The 23887-nt window shown below is 36.7% G+C and overlaps 1 protein-coding gene across 6 annotated transcripts in view; it reads right to left on the bottom strand.

Annotated features, from left to right (window-relative positions):
* PRIM2 (DNA primase subunit 2) overlaps positions 1–23887 on the bottom strand; it is a 328903-nt gene that overhangs the window by 97274 nt on the left and 207742 nt on the right. For all 6 annotated transcript variants that reach the window (XM_054686809.2, XM_054686810.2, XM_054686812.2 and 3 more), the window contains 2 exons: positions 16197–16269; positions 11078–11263 (listed from right to left, as the gene is read on the bottom strand). In XM_054686809.2, the coding sequence (XP_054542784.1) occupies positions 11078–11263; positions 16197–16269 (259 nt within the window). The remainder of the gene's footprint in view (positions 1–11077; positions 11264–16196; positions 16270–23887) is intronic.

Genomic DNA, 23887 nt, shown 5'->3' with positions numbered 1-23887 from the left:
CAACATAAATAATACTTATCTCCTAAGATTGTTTTAAGGATTCCATAAAATTGTGTATGTAGAATATTAGTTATAGTGCCTAGCATATGCTAGGAACTCAAACTGTAACCATTCTGTAGCTTAGCAATCTTTTTTTTTTTTTTTTTTTAGTTAATGCCTTAGCACACTTATGGAAGGTGTTATTCTAGACTCTTCAACTTTCTTTAAGCCCTAAATACACCAAATCCTTCTGGTAAGCGATTCCCCTGCCTACTTTATTGGAAAGATGAGCAGTGGATGTGAGCTCCCACAGCTCTTCTTTCTACTTTTAAACACTCCTTCACCAATTCATAATTTTTCTTATATCCATCAGGTGTGAGATAAACTAAACTCCCAATGCAATTCTTTCAGTCATTCAACAAATTTTACTGAGCATATACAGTCTGTCAGTACCATCTCAAGTGCTGGGTATATCACGGTAAGAAAGAAACAAATTCTACACTCAGGGAACATCACATAGGAAACAGAGGTTCATATTATAATAATCACATAATAGATAAATGTTTTAAATTCTCTTTCCATCTCCTCAGGCCTTGTTTCCTCAAGTATTCTCAGCACATCCTCCATTTCCATGAGTTTTACTGCTCCTGCCCACCCCAACTTGAAAACCTTGCTTGGCACAGTCACCCTCTGTACCTAGTATGCTCTATTTCTTTCCTTCCTGACTTCTTAAACTTTAGAAACACACATTCTATTCCCATCGCCTCCATTTTCTTGTATGCTAAGACCAGGAAATCTGGTTCCTGCTCTAACTTTTGGCACTCCTGCTTTAACTTTGGCACTTCTCAGAGAGTCCCCACAAGTAAGGAGGCTCTCAACAGATGCAGCCCCATGACCTGGGACTTCTCAGTCATAACTAGAAGAAATAAATTTCTCTTCTTTATAAATTACCCACTTTCAGATATTCTGTGATAAGCACTAGAAAATGGACTATGACAGGGTAGCAGTTAAAACAGTGGTTCTGAATCTTTAGTGTGTATCAATTTCATCTGGATGATTTGTTAAACCACAAATTGTGGGCCCTGACCCCAGAACTTGATTCTGAGATTCCACATTTCTAACAAATTCCCAAATGATGCTGATGCTGAGATCTACTGGTCTCTGAAATAAAAAATCCTAACAATAAATGTTTCATATACTCACATCCCACCAGCCAAATATTTAATCCTTCAGTAGTCAATTTTTAACAACACAAGTTTGTTCTTAGTCTTGACGCAAGCTAGATTCTGGAAGAAAACAGTGCTAAATGTTCCTTGACCCAATTATAACAACATATAATAGACCTTAAGCATGCTGTCATCAAGGACAGAAACCACAGCTACAGAAAATGTGCATTATCAATGTTGTACTTAATATCCAATAAAACCAGCCTAAAGCAATTCAGAATAACAACACTATGAGCAATCTGACAGGACACATGCTTTGAATTTATTAGAAGAATTATCCAGTTCAATGTAATACTTAACAAAGCTAGTCGCCGAAGTGATTTAATATCCAAGTGCCAAGTAAAAGAATATTTTCATGGTATTCATACTTTAAATAGAGGTTTGTGCATGCTCTGACGTATAAGTGGGAGCTAAACATCGAGCACCCACAGACATAGAGATAGGACCAATAGACACGGAGGACTACTAGAAGCGGAAGGGAGGATGGACTGAAAAACTACCTATTGGGTACTATGCTCACTACCTGGGAGATGACGTCGCAGCACAAAATACACTCAGGTAACAAACCTGCACATGTACCCCCTATATCTAAAATAAAAGTTGAAATTTTAAAAATAAAAAAAATAAATAAAGGTTTGATTTTATATCTGTTGCACCCAGGGTGATGCTTTTTTCAGGTAGACAGGCTTGTAAATTGTAATTACAACTAAGAAAAACATGAAAAACTTTACTCTGACTAATTAAATTTTATTTGTATAAAGCATAGGTGCATTTATTTCAGAAATACGGGAAATTATTTAAGGAATAAGACGTTCAAAACTTTAAATACTTCTTGTGAATCATTCACAAATCCAAAAAATCTGATTCAGCAACCTAAGTGCAATTTTCAAATTTCTCCATCCTTCACTGACAAGCGTTAACTCAAAGAGCTTTATTTTAACATTTTAAATATATCAATATTCATATTCAACAATTTAAGAATAAAAACCCTACATTATGAAACCAATGTTTTTTGGAGTAAGGTATACTGTGAAAAGCAATTGGTTTGCTATAAGATCATACAACAATGGAATGTTCTCTTGGAAATGGTTGATGTTTTAATACTGAAATCTCTATCCTCAAGTATAATATGCATCTAAATAAAACAGTATTCAAATATACTGAGAAGGTAAATCACAAAAAGTCTGGAAATGGAGAATTTTAAATCACAACAGTCAAAACCACAACAATCCCAAAAACAGGTAATAAAAAGCCTAAGTGAATGAGTAATAAATGGAAGAATTATTACTGTAAAATTATTTTATTAAAATAATTATAAAAATAAAGAAAATAATGGAAGAGTTAACGATGTTTTGCGTACTTTCCCCTCATTCCTTGTTCACTGTGTATTCTTGCTCTCAGTTCTTTCTCAACTAACCCATGTCATTCACTTTCTCCAAATCTTAATTCAAGATTGGTCTCTAACACGATCCACTCTAATAACTTTCTTACTCCACATCACCTTAATAATACTTTCCTTTTTACCATCGTGTTTTGGAACTGTTTTCCAATTCCTTCGTTCTCAATTAAACTATAACCAAGTAGATTAAAATTTTTAAATTTGCTTTAAAGCAAAATAGTTTCTTAAAAATCAATGTTGGCCTATATAATCAGAAATCCAAAGTTAGGCGAAATTAATTTGAACCAAGTGGAAACTTTACTCATACTATTTTCCACTTTTCAGTAAACCTGCATAGCATCCAACATTCATTATATTATTTTAGTAAATATTCAAAGTTGTGAAACTACACATATTTGACTAAATTCCAGTTACCAATTGACCCTATCCTGGCTGACAGGATCCTGGTTGGCACCTACCTACCCAACAAGACCAGTAGGAACTGGCCTACTAATTCAATCTATCTTTAGTAATTAGGCTAAAAAATCTATGTCTCCAGACTCCCCTCTTGCCACAATTACACTGGTACAGTTCAGGTTCCTACCACCTACAGGATGGACTACACTTTAAGGTCCTTTAAAATGTTGTCCCTTTAACATGAAATTCCCTTCTTTCTCTGTCTGTACATTTGTATTTATCTGGTTTTTCCAAATAAATCTCTTGGAAGACTCTCGTAAATAAGGTCTTGGAGGGGCCAGGCATGGTGGCTCACGCATGTAATCCCAGCATTTTAGGAGGCCGAGGTGGGTAGATCACCTGAGGTCGGGAGTTCGAGACCAGCCTGATCAACATGAAGAAACCCCACCTCTACTAAAAATACAAAAAAAATTAGCCGGGCCTGGTGGCACATGCCTGTAATCCCAGCTACTTGGAAGGCTGAGGCAGGAGAATAGCTTGAACCCAGGAGGTGGAGGTTGTGGTGAGCTGAGATCACGCCACTGCACTCCAGCCTGGGCAACAAGAGCGAAACTCCATCTCAAAAATAATTATAATAAATAAAATAAGGTCTTGGAAAGTCTTCATAAATAAGGGCTGTTTCTTTTATTTCAGTATCTTCAGAAAGGTATATGTTCATGATAAACACACAATAAAAATCGGCTAAATGATCTATGCCAAGTAGATGGAATATGTACATATGTATGTATCTATGTATATACATATACACACAAATATATTTCTCTGTACTTTTTATAAGAATCGTAATATGATACTATGTTAAATATTTGTATATTTGTATATTCTACCAATCCATATTTTGATTTAGAAAAATACATGGACGACAACAAATTTGATTCTGGGAATCTATATTTCTAACATATTCCCAAATGATGCTGATGCTGAGATCTACTGCTCTTAGAAATAAAAAAGCAACTAAAATGACTTGAATTCTATAACTTGTTAGAAACAGCTCTATCTAAAAAGAACCAAAACAGATAAAGATTATTTTTTCTCATATCGAAAGCTAAACTTTAAAGATTTGGTAGAATTTACCATGTATTCAGCAAAATATAAATAAATAATATCTATGAACATGTATGAAAATTTATTTCTATGTAAATAATATGGAAATTTCCATGTATTAGTTTATTCAATAAACATTTATTGAGTGCCTGCTATGAGTCGGGCACTGTTCTAGAGATGCCTGAACATGCAGCAGTCAACAAGAAAGACAAGATACCTGCTTTTATATAGTTTACATTCTAATTGTAGGATACAGATAATAAATGAATAAATAAGCAATAAATATAAGGTAGTCATAAGCACCCAAAATTAAAAGAACATAATCTGGTAGCAAGTAACCAATATCATTTATTGGAATATATATGCTAGCCGGAAAATAGTTTCAAAAGGCAAGAAAAATAATCCAAACTAGTAACTCTGAATAAGCATTTTATAGACAGATGGCTAATTTTTACATACATAGGACTGACTTAATACATCTGACAGAGCAGGAGCATTGCCATCTTGGACAAGCACCATCATTTTAAAATTTACGTTGATCAAAAACTTCCTAAATCCAAAGGGCATCAGCTTGATGGCTAAAGTCAGCATGACCATAAACCACAAATAACATCTGTGACCAGAAACACGCCAAACCCCTCCCTGACCAGAGACATGCCAGCCCCGAGATAACCTCCCCTCCAGCTGGAGAGATGTCAGCCCCAACATAATCTCCTCTCCGACCAGAGACATTCCAACCCCGCCATAAACTTCTCCCCCACACAGAAACATTCCAAGCTCTCTCACCAATAAATAATCTCAGTCTGTAAGAGACAGCATTACTGACCAAACTCGGCCAGAAGCCCCACTCAGGTTTATTCTCCAAAATAAACCTGTCTTTGACTGTTGAGCTGCTTTTCGTGTTTCTTTCCTCCTTCTTTAACTCTTACAACATCAAATTCCTAATAAAAAAATAACAGTGAGCATCAGAACCTTAAGCTGCTTCCACAATCCATTATTACTACTCAAAAATGTTTATAACAGAAATTATGTGCATTATAACACAAAAACTGCTTAACCTTAATAAAAGGTATCTAGAGACACAATACTTTAATATTTATACTTTGGATGACAGTTACAAACACTAATACAGGTGTAAATTATTTTAGAATACAGACAACACATTCCCCTCCAACATTAAGTATAACATTAGTTTTAAAAGCAAAGTGTTAAAAAAAAAAATGCCTGCAACAAGCACAAGTAAGTAAAGATGGGAGGAAGAGACAGATACCGATCAGGCAGTCAATTCAAGAACAGAGCTGCCTTAGAAGTTAGGGTAAAGAAATATTTGGTTCCAGGCAGTATATCTAGGAAAGGTAGTTGTAGCTGCAGAGTTAGAGCTCAAAATTGCTGGAGATATTATACCAGTCTCTGCTGACTCAAAAGTACTGGCTAAGTACCCAAAATATTTGCTCAGACTCACATAGCAATGCATCTCAAATAAGTCACAATGAGGACACAAATATTAAGAGAAAGAAATCAGACATTATGATCATTTGGGAAACAATAGTACAGAAAAATTCCAGTTGAAATTGACTGTTACCACATCATTTTTCTTACACTGTTAGGACATAAGCTGTCCAAACAGAAGCTGTTATTTCAAATCATTCGAGCTGGGTTCAACACCCAAGTCCTTTAATTAGCACTATAAAAAATGTTTAACATCTTCTATAATCATCCTAAAAAATATCCTATAAGCAGTATTTTAAGCCAACAATTTTTATACCTCTTAAGAATATTTTTAATTGTATGTATCACTTAACAAATAGATACAATGGTTCAATTAGAGAATATTGTAATTTAGTATGCCTTAGTTTATTACATGTCATTGAAAAAACATGTAAACGATACAGTTGAGAAAAACATGAACATTTACAATACGGACTATGTAACAACAGAACACTAAATAGTCATAGAAAGTCAGAAATGTGTCTTATAATCCTTTAGTCAAAATAACATTTGCTGTAATTAATAAGCTAATAAAAATATAGACTATATGTTATCTAGAAAACTAAAAAATTATTTATTTTCTTTTATAAGAATTTTTGAAAAAAGTTTGCATTGCAAAATAAAAATTCCATAATAAAAAAATTTAAACATACAAGTTAAAAAAAAGACTACTGATGATATTGCTCCACAGGCTATTCCAGATGTACATAAAAGAAGGCAGGTCAATGAACAAGTGTCCAAGCCAAAGACTTAGTACTCAGGGTAAGTGTCCATATAGGCTGGTGCAGCTGGTTTTCCCTCTCTACTTTCCTTTTTCTTCTCTCAATTTACAGCACAAACCAAGCTAAAATGCTAGCTCAACTTCTCTCTTTTCACTTCAAAACAACCCAGCTCGCCAGCCAGGCATGGTGGCAGTAGCTCACGCTTGTAATCCCAGCACTTTGGCAGGCCAAGGCGGGTGGATCACCTGAGGTCAGGAGTTTGAGACTAGCCTGAGCAACATGGTGAAACCCCGTCTCTACTAGAAATACAAAATTAGCTGAGCATGGTGGTGCATGCCTGTAATCCCAGCTACTTGGGAGGCTGAGGCAGGAGAATTGCTTGAACCCTGGGAGGCAGAGGTTGCAGTGAGCTAAGACTGTGCCACTGCACTCCAGCCTGGGTGACAGAGCGAGACTCTGTCTCAAAAAAAAAAAAAAAACCAAAACACAACAACCACCCAGCTCTTGACTGGGCCATGAGATGCCCAGACATTTGGTCAAACATTACAGTGGGTGTGTCTGAGGGGGTGTTTCTGGATATGATTAACATTTGAATTGGTAGTTAAAGTAAAGCAGATTGCCCTACCTAATGTGAATAATTCTCAACCAATCAGTTGAAAGCCTAAACAGAACAAAAAGCCTGACCTCCTGTGAGTAAGAGGGAATTTGCTTCTGTCTGACTTCCTTAAACTGGGGCCTCATTTTTTAAACTGAAACATTGCCTCTTCCTGGGTCTCAAAGCTGTTGGCATTTGAGCTGGAACTAAAGCTGACCCTTGAACAATGCAGAGATTATAGGCAACAACCTCCACCCCTCACCCCATACAGTTAAAAATCCATGTATAACTTTTTATTCCCCAAACACTTAACAACTAAAACCCTACTGTTGACCATAAGCCTTACTGATAACATAAACAGCTGATTAACACATATTTTGAATATTACATATATTCACTGTATTAAATATATTCACTGTAACCTCACAATAAAGTAAATTGGAGAAAAAAAATTAAGAAAGTCATAATAGGCCAGGCACAGTAGCTCACACCTGTAATCCCAGCACTTTGGGAGGCTGAGGCAGGCAGATCACCTGAGGTCAGGAGTTCAAGACCAGCCTAGCCAAAATGGTGAAACCCCGTCTCAACTAAAAATACAAAAAGAGAAAGAAAGTCATAAGAAAATACATTTACAGTACTGTACTACATTGATCGATACCATAAGTTTACATTATCTATTTACAAGATGAACCACCTGTCTGAAATGGCAGTCAACCTTAGCTGGAGACCTCAATCTATATTACATATCAAGCAATTCAACTGTTTCTTGTAATATCATTACTTTTCTCTGGTTTGGGGAAGCATTTCCAGCATTACTAGTGACACTTCCTATGAGCCCCATGGTGCTATTCAAGGTTTAAGATATTGCACTGAACACGATGAAAAATACCCGAGAACTGTGAGAGATCACTTTACTGTAATATACAATTTACTGTGCAAACTGCTTATGCTGAGATGATTAGCAATCACAGAGCGTTTTAAGCAGATACTTGCAACACTTACAGGCTCACCACAATAGCAACAGGGTGGGGCTATTAAATTACTATAGTAGTACAGAATGTGCTACAGTTAATTTTATGTAGGTTATAATACTGCATCTTTACATTTGTTTACATTTCTCTCTACTGGGAATAGCACCATGTATGGTCTGTACATTTGTGTGCATGTGTTTTGATAAATTTTAACTTTTTGCAATAGATTTCTGTACATCTCATGTTAGTAAATAAGACTAGTATATATTTTATACATTCATATATACTTAATTTTTTCTTACTTTTTTTGATATTTCTAGGCTATGTGGTTCATCTGCAAGTTTTTTCAAATTGTTGCATATCACCAGAAAATTTTCCAATATACTTATTGAAAAAAATCCACATATAAGTGGACCCATGCAGTTCACACCTGTGTATTTCAAGCATCAACTTGTACACTATCATTCTTCTGGTTTTCAGGCTTTTGGATTCAGACTAGAACTACAATATTGGCTCTCCTGGGTCTTCAACTTGCCAACTGCGGATCTTGAGACTTGTCAACTTCCATAATCCCCATCTCTCTCTCTCTTGCTCGCTCTGTATGTGTGTGAGTGTGTGTATGTCTGTGTGCATGTGCGTGTAAGTGACAGAAAGACAGACACACACACAGTTCCATTTCTGTGGAGAACCCTAATACATCTACCTACTTAAGACATCAAATTCCTAATAAAAAGATCAAAAACTGTTTTAAGTTAATAATACATAATGATGTCAATGGCAGAGCAAAATTCTCACATCGCTTGAAGAGGGTCTAATTTAAAACCTTTCTGAACAGTCATTTCACAGCATGCATTAAAACTTTAAAATTGTGTGTAGTTTCCTTTTTTTTTTTTTCTTGAGATGGAGTCTCGCTCTGTCACTCAGGCTGGAGTGCAGTGGTGCGATCTCAGCTCACTGCAACCTCCACCTCCCAGGTTCAAGTGATTCTCCTGACTCAGCCACCCCAGTAGCTGGGATTACAGGCACCTGCCACCACGCCCAGTTAATTTTTGTAGTTTTAGTAGAGACGGTATTTCACCATGTTGGCCAGGCTGGTCTTGAACTCCTGACCTCAGGCGACCCACCTGCCTCGGTCTCCCAAAATGCTAGGATTACAGGCATGAGCCAACCTGCCCAGCTGTGTGTAGTTTCTTATAATTTTATTTCCTGGTGAATGCATATATATATATATATATATATACACACACACACACACACAAAGAATATAATCAAAACTATAATCAATTATCTATGTCCACAGGATATTAGCTATTTGACTCTGTTATTTATATTAGTAACATATATAACAGAGTCAAATTAGACACAACCAAATGTCCAACAATAGGAGAATGATTAAACAAATTACATCACTTTCAAAAGATATATTATGTAACTCATTAAGATATTTTCAATGATTGGTCAAAAATATGCAAATATAATCATAATATAATGACAATTTTTAGAATGGTGAAAAGCAGTGGTGTTTAGTTCTGTAGACTAGAGTAAAAGGCTACAATGTTGACAGTAATTATTTCAAATTGGAGGATAACAGGTGAATTTTTCTGTATTTTTCATATTTTCTATAATTAGAATAAATTACCTTTAAAAGAAATATAAAAAACATTATCCAAAACTGCTCAAAGAAAATCCTATTAAGTGACTTCATTAAGATTCTATGGATAATTGTCGATGAAGACAGTTTTTAAAACAAATCTGAAAAAACTATAACAGCTTTTTATAATGTTATTTTTAAAAATCTATGCTTTTTAATAAAGCATATAGCTACAGACACGAGCTGAATTGTGATCTCCTAAAAGTCATTTGTTGAACCCCTAACTCCAAATCCAACTGTAATTGGAGATAGGGCCTCTAAAGGGATAATTAAGGTTAAATGAGATCAGATGAGTGTGGGGCCCTAATCCCGTAAGACTAGTGTATTTATAAGAAAAGGAAGAAACACCAGGGATGCACATGCACAGAGAAAAGGCCATGTGAGCACAAAGCAAGAAGAAGGCCACATGTAAGCCAAGGAGACAGGCCTCAGGAGAAACCAAATCTGCCAATACTTGGATCTTGGACTTCCAGCCTCCAGAAGTGTGAGGAAATAAACTTCTGTTTTTTAAGCCAACCAGTCTGTGGTATTTTATTTTGGCAATGCTTGCAAACTAACATAAAACATAATAAAGTACTATAAAATGTACCTGGTAAATATTCTTTCTTCCATAATTTACTTTTAGGAGGCAGCAAATCAAGAAATAAACAGTAAAAAATGTTCTTCATACCACAGTGTCATGGCATAGAAGGGGCAAGAAATCATATTTCCAAGTAAAATGTTATTAGCTGGCACTATTAAAGAGAAACAAGGCATAGGATTGGGAATATAAGCACTGCAGATAGGGTTTTTAAAAAGTTGTTCAGGTTTATAGTAATTATTGTCCATCTAAAAATGTTCTATAGGCTAGGTATGATGACTCAGGCTCACAGCTGTAATCACAACCCTTCAGCACGCCAAGGCAGGAGAACGGCTTGAGCCCAAGAGTTTGAGACCAACCTGGGCAACATAGTGAGACTCCATCTCTACAAAAAATTTAAAAAAGAAAAAAATTAGCCAGGCATAATGGTGTCCACCTGTGGCCCTAGCTACTGGGAAGGATGAAGTGGGAGGATCACTTGAGCCCAAAGGTCGAGGCTGCAGTGAGCCATGATTGCACCGTTGCACTCCAGCCCAGCCTGGGCAACAGAAGAAGACCCTGTCTCGAAAAAAAAAACAAAAGTTTATAAAAGATTCTGCATAACATAATAGAAAATATTTTAAATTGTTCCATTTTATTTGTTCATGATATCTCCCAGTGCTCAAAACATTATGTGCATATGTATAGACACACATACATTCCCACAGATATATAACTCTGAAAGAAATTTCAGTCTTATAATTACTACTGGCAGTATACCTACAAAGGAAAACATTCCTTCCCCAATCTTTTGTATTAGATTAATATGCAAGTTTCTTTTTATCTAAACTGAATTGTCAACACATTTATCCTTTTAGAATTTTCAACTACATTGCAGGGAGCATATTAAAAAAAAAAATAGACCGTTTCATTTTCAGACCAAATTAAAATATCAGGTACCACTCTGATATTTTTTTTCAAAATTACCTTGTCTGGATCCATCTTTCCTTTGATAAATTCTTGCTTCCAGAACTGCAATGCCTGTTCCAAAGTTAAACCAATGCCCTTCAGAAATAGGCCATACTGCATTCGGCCTCCATGACGAAGATGGTGATTTTCCCGCAAGGCTTTATGTAACTGACGCATGCAAGGTGGGAAGGATTTGGTAGAAAGCTACAAGAAAAAACAGTAGAGTTTTAAGTTAAGTGGAAGACTTATCAGGTCCCCTGTAATATTTGTTATGGTTCCTAATTCAATTTAATTGGAATAAAAAAACAAACACCATAAGAAAGTGCCACTTTATTACTGTGGTTACAGATGACTCTTATCTGTATAAGATGTTTCTTATTAACATTTTTTACTGGTTACAAGTTAATATAATATTTTAGATACTTTGGATTAAATAACATACTATTAAAATTTATTTTACCTGTTTTTTTAATTTAATTAAACTTTTTCTTTGAAGTTAACTACAGACTCCCATACAGTTACAAGAAATAATACAAAGAGATAGCATATATCCAAATTCCCCCAAAGATAAAATCATATACAACTACAGTAGATTATCACAAACAGGATACTGACATTGATACAATCCACTAGTCTTATTCAGGTTTCCTCAGTTGTACTCATGCACTTACTTCCGTATTAAATTTTATACAGTTTTGTCACATGTAGGTTCATACATCCACCACCACAGTCAACATGCAGAACAGTTCTGTCACCACAAGGATCTCTCATGATTTTATAACCACCCCCATCTATCTTTTGCACCCTGCTCCCCTCCCTCAGCTCCCTAATCTTTGGCAACCACTGATCTGGTTCTCCATCTCTATAATTTTGTCATTTCAAGAGTATAATAGAATCATATAATATGTATTGTTTTGAGATTGTCATTTTTTACTCAGCAGAATTCCCTCAAGATTCATCTAAGTTGTATATAAGCTCACTTCTTTATTACTAACTAGTTTTCCATGGTATGAATGTATCATAATTTATTTATTCACTCATTGAAGAACACTTGGGTTGTTTCCAGTTTGGGCTATTTCAAATGAAGCTATTATGAGCATTCTTGAAGAGGTTTTTATGTGAACATAAGATTTCATTTCCCTGAGATAAAAGTACAATTGCTGAATAGCAGATGAACTTTTAAGATAACTCAAATACAAAGCAGAATACAAAAATAAGAGAAACTTCTCATAAGGAAAATTCAAATAAATATGTTAAAGAAACCAAGTTAAAAGGAACAAAGTGTAGTTAGTGCCTTAGTGCCAAAAATGAAATATCATTGCCTACTTTAATTTTTCACTTACGGTTTCAATTGCATTCTCTATGACTTCCTTAAATATCCTCCCAAGACTTAAATTCTTACTCCCTCACATATGCCTTAGCAAGTTCACTTCATCTATAAGAAAGAGCAGGTCTCACTTTGCTTGACTTTGCTGCTCCCTCTAGTGACCATCTAGTTTCTCTTCATTCTTTTACAGTAACAACTTCTGAATTTTTCCATCCCCAGTCTAGTTCATTCAGACCTATATCCTCCCTTGGTAGAACTAACTAGAAAGCCTTTCAGCTCCTTTTCATGAGACCATTTTTGTTCCTTCATATTAATATCTGATTTTTTTCTAAACATTGTTCTAATCCATACAATCAATATTCAACATCCTTAGTATGAACATGCAAGGTTTCCTCAATATCTGGTAACTATCTTTCTTTTTTTTTCTTCTTTTTTTATTTTTTTGAGATGGAATCTCACTCTGTTGCCCAGGCTGGAGTGCAGCAGTGCCATCTCGGCTCACTATAACCTCTGCCTCCCAGGTTCATGCGATTCTCCTGCTTCAGCCTCCTGAGTAGCAGAGATTACAGGTGCCTGCCAACATGCCCAGCTGATTTTGGTATTTGTAGTAGAGATAGGGTTTCACCATGTTGGCCAGGCTGGTCTCGAACTCCTGACCTCAGGTGATCCTCCCACCTTGGCCTCTCAAAGTGCTAGGATTGCAGATGGCATGACCCACTGCGCCTGGCCAATAACTACTTTTCAATTATACATAACAGAACAATTATTTATTAAGTGTTCTGGAAAATAAGCTAGGACCTAATTGTCCCCTTTAATTCAGTTAAGGAAAAAGACACCACAATTATTATATTCACTACTATGTAAGTTAAACACATGAAATAAATGATAAAATGAGGGCTCCAACAAGGGCAAAACTTGAGCACCACAGAAGCACTGTGTCAGGAAGCCTGGGAAAGCCCAGTATATTATTACTACACCAAAATGAGTCCTCGGCTCCAGTCCACTGGATTATTCACTATCCCATGACCATGCAGTCATGCTCTGTAGCTTCTCATTTTTCTCACTCTGCTAGCCCTGCCTGGTGCACCCTTCTCATGCACATGCCATGTAGCCAAAGCCAAGTCATCATTCAAGACCCAACTCAATTTCTATTTCTTTTGGCACATTCCTTGATTACTTCTTATTCATTCAATCAACAAATATTTATTTAACACTTACTATGTGTACAGCCCTGGGGAACCAGTAGTGAACAAAGAAGTCAAAAACCCTGTCCTCGAAGAGCTTATTTTTAATAGGAGGAGACGGACAATGAATACAGACATTAAAAAGATAACATCTGATGCCAAAACACTGGAAATGAAATAGAGAAATGAAATCAAGTGTGATTAGGGGAGAGGTACTTCAATTTGGGTGGCCAGGGAAGCCTTTTTGAGGAGATGGCATTTCAAGTAAGACAAAGTAAGTTGGATTCTAGTGAAATGAAGATCCTGAGAAGGAATAAACATGGTGTGCTAAAAGAGAGCATAAGATCCATGTGACCAGAGCAAGTGAGTGAGCCGGAATGGAGCAGAAGATAAAATAGAAATGATGAGCACATATGGCTTCAGAGGCCACAACATGAGTTTGGATTTAAGCCTACATATGATAAAAACCCACTAGAGGGTTCTGACCAGAAGACTGATGTGATTCAATACACAAAGAGAACTCTGGCTGTTATGTAGTGAAAAGACTATATGAGAGTAAGAATGGAAGCAGGAGGGATACTTAAGAGGTGTGGGCAGTAGTCCAAATAATAAAAATTAAAAAGATAGTGTCTGGCTATATACAGATAGAAAAATGATCATGGAAAACAAGCAAACAAAAGAATCATAAGTCCAGGATAGGGGATAAATTATCAACTTGGATCTTGCAGAGGCCAAGAACAATAACAACAATAGCGCCAGTACACAAGACCATTAGCTAGGTGTTCAAATCATCAACGAATACAGATGTGGGGGGAGGGGGTCGAATAGCAACAAAGGAGGTATCAGATGATATAATAAGATCACAAGGGCTTTAAAGGAGCTGGAGCTGTAACAATGGAAGGCAGAGAAATGTGGACCAAGAAAGACACTCACCGCATACCTATATACGAACTCGGGGGGAAAGTTGTCTCTACTTGAAGAGGCCCACAGCGGAAACAGCATTGAGAAAGCCAGATTTGTGAGAAGAAAAAACTAAAGAAAACATTTGGAGAAGAGTTGCAAATACCAAGGGATATGCAAATGACATGCTGTTGTGAAGATCAAACAATATAGATACAGAGTTAGGAGGCAGTCCAGAAAAAGATACATCTGTATTACTCACCACGGGGTCTCAGGCACAGACCCATGACAGGATCATCATCATAGCACTTAATATTATATTGCTCATTTATTATTTATTATGTTGTCCCTCTCCCTCATGTAAGGTCCATGAAGGCAGGGACATTTTCTGTTTTCCTCACTTCTGTATCCACAGCACAATGGCTGCTACATAACTGATGGGCTCAATACATATCCATTAAATGAATTAATATTTCTATGAACTCCAACAGTATCCAACCAAATTCACATTTGCTTGTGAATGGGGAAACATCTAGCTAGAACTAAGAACAGAATTAACCTCCAACCATTCACATTATATAAGCACAAATCACATGAGTGGAAGTGAGAAAGCGGACTGTTAGAGATAAGTGTTTAATAAAAAAATTAAAAGATGGGACATCTTTGAGAACAAATTTCAAATCAACAAATCAACTGTGTAAAGTAGGCAACCCTACTGTTATTTCTAGACATATTAACTGCAAGTACTTTTTTATAATTTTTCAAATGGAAGATGACCTATTCATTCTGATCCAAACTCACGTTCTTTCTCTACTAGTCTTATTACAGTTCTTGTTTCCAAGCATTAAAATCCCTGTGTATTTTTAATTTATTGTGAATAATTTGGTAGTCGTCTAACCCAAGATTATTTATGGCTGGCTTATTTTCCCTTTGTGTATGGAGTGCAAATGCTGTTATGTATTAAAGAGAAATTCTACAAGTATGGCAAAGTACGCTACCCTATGGAACCACAAAGTCAAATGATGCTAAAATAAGCTATCTATTAATCTCGTAGCCTACACTAGATGATGAATTGTCCTCTCCCCCTGAAATTCATATATCAAGTCCTGACCTCTAGTAGCTCCAAATGTGACTATATTTAGAGATGGGGCCTTTAAAGAACTCATTAAGATTAAAGGAGGCCATGGCTGTGGGGCTCTGGTCTCACATACTCAGTGTCCTTACAAAAAGAAGAGACACCAGGGATGTATGCAAGCAGTGGGAAAACCACAGGAGAACACAAGGAGAAGGCAGCCATCTGTGAGACAAGAAAGGCCCTGGAAGAAATCAAACCTACTATCCCTTTGATCTTGGATTTCGAGACTCTAGACTGTGAGAAAATAAATTTCCGTTGTCATGACAACCCTAACAAACTAATACACTTAGTGTTTTCCATTTCCCCTTTATTAAATGTATACAGTATTTAAATGTAAACACAAACTCCATTTAGCTATTTAAAAGAATTCCTGTTTGGAATAGTTGATTAAATTCTGTTTTCATAAAAGTACAGATAATTTTCTGATTAAATGATTTTCTTATGATTTTTTAAAATCATGGGATTTTCTTTAAAATTAATCAGCAAGCAGTGAAATAATATTCTATCTCCTCACCCAAAAGTCTTTGATTTAAGAAAATCTATGTTCCCTCCATTGATAAAGTTCTAAGTTTAAAATAATGTTCTACTTACCAAATCAATCTGATCTAAAGAAATCTTCCCAACATTTCCCTGGGTACTGTAATCTTGGCCAGTGTAGGAATGACTTTAAAAAAAGAAAAAAAAATATTAAAACAGATTCATAAAATACTTTTGATCCCTTCGAAGGAAATTTTTTAAATTCTGAAAATGATTAAAATAAGAAAGCATTTTACATGTAAACCTTAGCAGAAACATAGCCAAGTGTTTTAAACGTATTTAATGAAATTAATTTAAGTAACTTACCCCAAAATAATAGAAAAATATAGTAACAGTCTGAACCTCCTGACTCCTAGTCTAGAGCACCACTTCCATTTTTTTAGAAGCATAATCCAAGTTGTTGTTAAAGTTCAAACCTCTACCATTTATCCTTTATTAACAGCACGACAACATAGCAAAAAAGCAGCTGGAACTTACATTGGGAATCATCACTTAAAAGTAGTAGGTGAGCAAGTTACTTAGTTACTCTCTGTATGCCAGGTGCCTTATTGACTAATGGCGATAATAATGCCTGCTCTGCAGTGTTGATAGGAGGTCTGAATTGTAAGAATTTTTGTTAAAGAGCCTGACATAAAGCAATCACTGTTTATTAAAATAAATAATATCTGAATAGCATTTTACAGTGTACAAAGAGTCTTCAATAGCCTCTAATTAGATCCTTGCAACCCCCTGAAAGAGCGTTTCTGTATATCATCTGATGAATGGAGGCTTGGAGGAGTTAGAAACTTGTTAGGATCAGAAAGCAAGTCAGCAGTGCAGTGGGAACTCAAACCTTTTGATTCCTAATTCCCCATTTTTTCACTGCACCATATCATCCTCTTCCCTATAATAAATTTTCCTGCATGATTATCTTCAAATTAGGAAACATAACTTGGTATATACTACCTTAAGCCACCCACCTCAGTAATGTTTCACCTCCTTCACACAACACACTACTCATGCCCAACTCCATGAACACAGACTCAGGTGCATGCAGGTGTGACATAGCAAAAAACAGCTGCTAGATTACATAGAAATTCACAATCAAACCAAAGATTATACAAATACCACAACTAAAGGGAAACCCTGGAGTGAAAAGTCATTATGATCATAAAGAATTCCACCGGGGCAACAGAGTTAGACTCTGTCTCTACAAATAATAAAAATTAAAACAAAAACAAAAACAAAAACCTGGGCATGGTGGCATGCCTGTAGTCCTAGCTACTCTGGAGGCTGAGGTAAGAGGATTGCTTGAGCCAGGGAGATCAAGGCTGTAGTGAGCCATGATCATGCCTGAGCATTCGAGCCTAGGCTATAGAGCGAGACTCTGTCTCAAACAAACAAACAAACAAACAAAAAATCCAGATACTACTTTCTATCTGCTCAGTTACAGATTCTACCTGCTGAACCACATATACGCTCAAGATGCTCTGTAGACAGGCTGTTGTTTCCATAATCAATCAATTTTACTGATTAAACAATGGGTATGGATTATGAAGCAAAACCACAATATAGCTGGCTCACACCTGTCATCCCAGCACTTTGGGAGGCTGAGGCAGGCAGATGGCTTGAGCCCAGAAGTTCAAGACTAGCCTAAGCAACATGACAAAACCTTGTCTCTACAAAAAATACAAAAATTGGCCAGGCATGGTGGTGTATGCCTGTAGTACCAGCTACTCAGGAGGCTGAAGCAGTAGGATGGCTTGAGCCCAGGTGTAGGATGCAGTGAGCTGAGATCATGCTCCACCCTGGGTGACAGAGTAAGACCTTGTATCAAAAAAAAGAAGAAAAAAAAGGTACAGATTTCCCCTCCCTGCAAGTCCTCCTCCTACAGGCTAAGAAGGACCTGAGAATTACTCTGAGAGCAGAATGAGTAGACTAATACTGAGGGAAACCAGAAGATGCCACCCCACAAAATATGAAGGATTATTGAGCAAAGGCAATTTAAGAAGAAGCAGATTCAGGAAAGCTCTCTGCCCTCCCTCTATCTGCCTAAAAGCAAAACACAGATTCACAAAGACAAAAGTCATCCTGCCCACCTTTTACCAGTGAGAACAAAGGTTGATCAGTGAAGATAACTTCAGATTCTTATTATGTGGAGATGATACCAGAGGAAACTATATGAACAAGCTTTACCAACTGGTCTTTATCTCCCATTTATTTGCCTTCTCACAAGTTGCTGCCACCAGAGACTCAAAGTCCTTTTCCTTTGCCATGTCACTTCTCTAGAAATGTATTGCCCTTAGTTGAATTTGCTATGTAAACTTGAATTGAAAGCACCTTTTTTGAGAACCACTTACTTTCTGGATGTTTTCCATGCATATGTCTTCCATAGCACACACACGTGCTATGGTTTGAATATCTGTCCCTTCCAAAACTCATGTTTAAATTTAATCCCTAATGTGGCAGTATTGAGAGGTGGGATTAATGGATAGAGGATTAATAGATTAATGAGTTGCCATGGGAAGGAAACTTGTGGCTTTACAAAATGAGGAAGAGAGACTTGAGCTGGCATGTTAACACACTCAGCCCCCTCGCCATGTGATACCCTACACCACCTCAAGACTCTTCAGAGAGTCCCTACCAGCAAGAAAGCTCTCACCAGGTACACCCTCTGGACCTTGGACTTCCCATTCTCCATAACTGTAAGAAATAAATTTGTTTCCTTTATAAATTACCCAATTTCAGATATTCTGTTATAAGCACAGAAAACTGATACAAAATGTTAATAAACTTGTTTGTTTTTCTCCTATTAATCTGTCTTTTGTTACATGGGTCCTTTCCAACCTATAGGGCTTGAAGAAAAAATTCTTCTTCTTCCCCTATGAGACCATATCCTAAAACACATCTCCTCTTGTATTATTTTCCCTTGCCTTGAATTATCTTTCCCTTGAGTAACACCTTTCTGACAATGTGTTATTGGATTCTATGCATTCCATTAATTGCAGTAGCACAATGGCATATAAAACTCATGCAAAGTTAAATTGATAGCTGCCATTTAACTTTAATGTTTTAGACTTTAGTACACAGCATAACCAGATAATTGTTTCAGTGAAATCTCAGGAATAAAAATGTTATTTCTTTTTCCAACATGTCTTACAGTAGAGCAAAGAGGCAGCATGGGGCATTGGGAATGGCAGTAGGCTAGGAGTATGAAGACATGTTCTTGGTTTCGTTTTTTGTTTTTTTTTTTTTTGAGACGGAGTCTCGCTCTGTCTGTCGCCCAGGCTGGAGTGCAGTGGGGCGATCTCGGCTCACTGCAAGCTCTGCCTCCCGGGTTCACGCCATTCTCCTGCCTCAGCCTCCCAAGTAGCTGGGAATACAGGCGCCCACCACCACGACCGGCTAATTTTTGTATTTTTGAGTAGTGACGGGGTTTCACCGTGTTAGCTAGGATGGTGTCGACCTCCTGACCTCGTAATCCACCCGCCTCGGCCTCCCAAAGTGCTGGGATTACAGGCGTGAGCCACTGCGCCCAGCTGGTTTTTGTTCTTTAAATACCAGTTCTGCAAACTGGGACAAGTCACTTAACCATTCTGATTTGCATCATCCTTATTTGTAAAATGGCACTAATAATGCCAGCCCTGCCTAATTAACAGAAATACTGGGGAAATCAAATGAAATAATGTATCCAAAGTGCTAATTAAAATCAGTAAAGCATACTCCAGCACAAAGAGCAATTGCAGTCTTGACCAATAAGTACAGAAATAACAGGATTGTAAGAGAGACAACAGCATGATCCTGTAGAGGAGCCATCATCCAGCTGGGAAGTACTAGGCCATGCCATTGACCCTTATAAGTCTCAGCTTCTTAGTCTATCAGCTGAAGGTGGTGATTACAATGATGTAACAGGATTGTTCAGATCAAATAAACAAATATGAAAGGCCTCTATAAATGGTAAAATGATGTACAAACAGAATTATAGTTATTGAGTAAATGAAGCCAAATGATTACTATGCCACAAGGAAGTTGTTCTCAGCCCAGATTAATGCATACTATACTAAGTACAAAGAGAAGACATATAAAGAGGACATATACATTTGCCTAAATGACAGTATAAAATGCTTGTTCTTCCACACCTCACTAGAATATACAAAAGGGCTAAATTTCAAGGAAAAAAAGAAAAAAAGCAAGAGAATGCTAGCAACGATGAATGCAAAGACTTTATTGGTATAAATGCCTACAGAGAGAATATAAGTAGACTTAAACTGTGTAGACATCAAACTTCTAAAAATATTTTTGGCCAGTCCTAGTGGCTCATGCCTCTATTCCCAGCACTTTGGGAAGCCAAGGCAGGAGGACCGCTTGAGCCCAGGAGTTAGAGATCAGCCTGGGCAACATATAGCAAGACATCATCGCTATAAAAAAAAAAAAAAAATTAGCTGGGTGTGGTGGCACACACCTGTAGTCTCAGCTACTCAGGAGGCTGAGGTGGGAGGATTGCTTGAGCCTAGGAGTTTGAGGTTGCAGTGATTTATGATCACATCACTGCAGTCCAGCCTGGATGAGGGATTGAGACCCTGTCTCAAAAATAAAAAATAAAAACTCTATAAAAAAGACATACACGTAATAGAAAGAAGGCCACCAGCCTAGTGTGGGCAAGTATGGAACCCATGGGGGTGGGGATGAATATGATAGAAATGAGGATGTTAAGTATCAGAATTAGGAATGACATTTCTCCTCTACTCATCTATAATCAGAAAGGCTTACTTATGTCTGCATTAGAGGAGGTGATAATAAACATCACAGCTACTTAAACCTATTTGAACTAGTTAAGGATAGCTGGGGGGCAGCGGGATTGTTAGATACAACACAAGAAAGGCAGATGGTGAGAAGACTGTATCCCATGCTCTGCAGGCAGTGAAAAATCATGAAAAGATGTGAGGCAAGAACTGACATAATCCAGTTTACACTTGAGAAACAAAGCAGTGTGGGGAAATAATTAGAAAGGGGAGGGACTGGCAACTAACTGGAAGAATACTGTAGGCAATGTTACATCCAGGCGAGGAAAGGTGAGAGCCTGAGTAAAGTAGTGGTAACGATGGAGAAAGGAAGGCAATAGATGGGTTCAGGAAATTTTCTGGAAAAGAATGGATATGCTTTGATGAAGGAGGTAGAAAAGTCAAGAAAAACAGATCAGTTTCTAGCCTGAGTGACTGAGTGCTTCCAAGCCAAGATTTCACTTTCCACAAGATAAAAACTATTTAGCCTAAACAATAAAACTGTAATTCAGGAATAAACTTACAAAGAAATTATGAAAATACAAGTTTTGATAATAAATTTTCTTCACTCATCTTTACAATGTTTCCAGGTGAATGGTTTTTTCCTCATAATAATGAAACATTGACAGAAGCTCAAAAATCAAGGTAGAAGAAAAACAAATAATGCTGCCATAAAACAAAAAAACCCTTAAAAGCAATTCACATTGGCTCATGAAACTGGCTTTTACCTGGAAGTGCCAAAAGATGGTTCTAAAGGAGAATCCTAACAGGTAGCCAGGGAAAGAGACGCACCCTTCTCCATTCAGAGCTCAGCGCCAGCTTTCTATCATACTGCTGCCAAATAAATGAAGCTGCTATATTAATGAATTGTCATAATATATTCTTATTTTCATGATTTGAAAATGATCGATTTTATGAGGGAACATGTCTTAGTAATTATATTGGGAAAACACAGAAAGTCATTTTTAAATGCAAAAAACATTTCTAATTGCTTCAACATCTATAAACACATGCAAACCCAGCAGAAAACAGTTTTCTGTCCATTTAAAATACTCACAGCTTTATTTTGAGAGACATTCACTGTCACCAACATAGTTTTTTAAGTAAGGGATTCAGTAAGCATAAAAGCTTTCCTACTCCTAATGTTTCATAAAAGAATAAAGTGAGATATAACACAAATACCATTTTTTTCAATATAGAAGACCGAAGACCATTTTAATGGGTCACAAAATTCAAATTATGTCATTAACGACTATTTTGCCAAATATAAAGGGCAATGTTTGATTAATCAGAGAATCTTGAAAAATCTGAATTTGATTTCCTTAATTCTCAGTTTAGCCACTAATTTTCCACAAGTTTAAAAGGAAAAAGACAAGGCAAGCTATGCATCAATTTTTTTCATCCATAAATATGTGTGGTAATGGATAAGGAATTGCAGTGATTTACTTACACTCCCTATGCATAATTTATTTGCTAAAGTATCAGGTGAAAGGCATTAAGGGTGAAATATCAGTTTTCTCAAGTTATAGAAAAGTAGTGAAAACAATAAAGATGTGGTTCAGTGAATATTCAATTACATTAGAAATCTATCTGAAGACACTGGATTGTAAAAGGATATAGTGTATTTTTGCTAAAATGTAACAATTGCTGCACTGTAACAGCAAAATAAACACCTTCACTACCGAAACAGAACCATACAAATGCATAAAACCCAGGACAAACTACTTTTCTAATATCACTAGATTGTCAGATTCTCTCTCTGTAAGACACTTTTTTTCCACATCCCAGTTGTTGTCCTTATCTGGATGTAAAAGATTCTAATTACTAAAACAAACAAATAAATAAAAAAACACCACACACACACCTTCAGGAATCCCTGTACAACCCCCCTATCTCTCAGCATACACTTATTAAGCAGCTTTGTGACCAAGGAAGGGTCCAAGCAGTGAAGGATCCAGACATAGTCCAGGGAGGATAATGTGATGAGTGCCACAACAATGCTCAAAACAATTGTTCCTCAAGCCCGCAGAGAGGAGGTCTCTTCTAAATGAAGGGTGAGAGGAGAAGGTAGGCAATGTGGAGCATTACAGATTTTTGAGCAATACAATGGCACTGAATAGAGAGAGTTATGCTTTAGAAACACAGACTACAGGATTCTAGAATGTTATTAGAACGTTGTTGAAATGCCAGACAACAGGTCTAGGTTGAATAGAGAAGCCTGATGAGCCACGGGGGTGGGGTGATCTTGGGGAACTGAAATAGAAGTCTGGGATCAAAGGAAGATGACAATCAGTAGGAATGAGCAACTAGGGAGTAAAGTGGAAGAATTAGAGATTGTAGTTGGAAAATAGTTTAAGCTTGGAGGTTTAGAAGTAGGATGTGATAATCACAAAAAAAGTCAAAGGCCTGGTTGTTTTCATATTTTTATCGTTTGTAGTTTCACAATGTTAAATATATTAAAACATTCTGACATTTTGACCAGGTTCATAAAAGTATGTGATTAAAGTTTATTAAGGTTGTTGAAGGGGTTTTAAAGTAAGAATGTGATAAGGGCGTAGCATTTTGGAATAATAAAGTCTTTTTCTTGGGATCTGAAGGGTTATCACATAACAGATGGAGGGGCAGAAAAGAGAAGCAAAGCCAAGAAAATTTCTAAAAAGTAGTTTATAGATGAAGAGGTTAGGTTAGAGAAAAAACACAAGCAAAGGCAGGTGGGCAGGGGGTGGGGGAGAAATTCGGTAGGAAATTAGGTAGGTCCTGAGATAGGTCTTTAATCAAAGACCATTAAAATATAATTTTAAAAACCCCTTTAAGTCCTATTTCCTTTGTAATAATATAGTGCTAAGTTTCTGTTTTCATGAAAATTTGAGGTTTTCTCCAGGTTTCTAAACACCTAAGTGTACATATAATAGTGCCTTCTAAGAAAACAGAATTTTGCAATTGTGTGTAACAAACTCTGCCTACACAAAAGTAATCTGGTGTTTT

The sequence above is a fragment of the Pan troglodytes genome, chromosome 5, assembly GCF_028858775.2.
Source record: "Pan troglodytes isolate AG18354 chromosome 5, NHGRI_mPanTro3-v2.0_pri, whole genome shotgun sequence".
Lineage (NCBI taxonomy): Eukaryota > Metazoa > Chordata > Mammalia > Primates > Hominidae > Pan > Pan troglodytes.
Note: the sequence above shows the minus strand (reverse complement) of the source record. Positions and strands in the feature narration are given on the sequence as shown.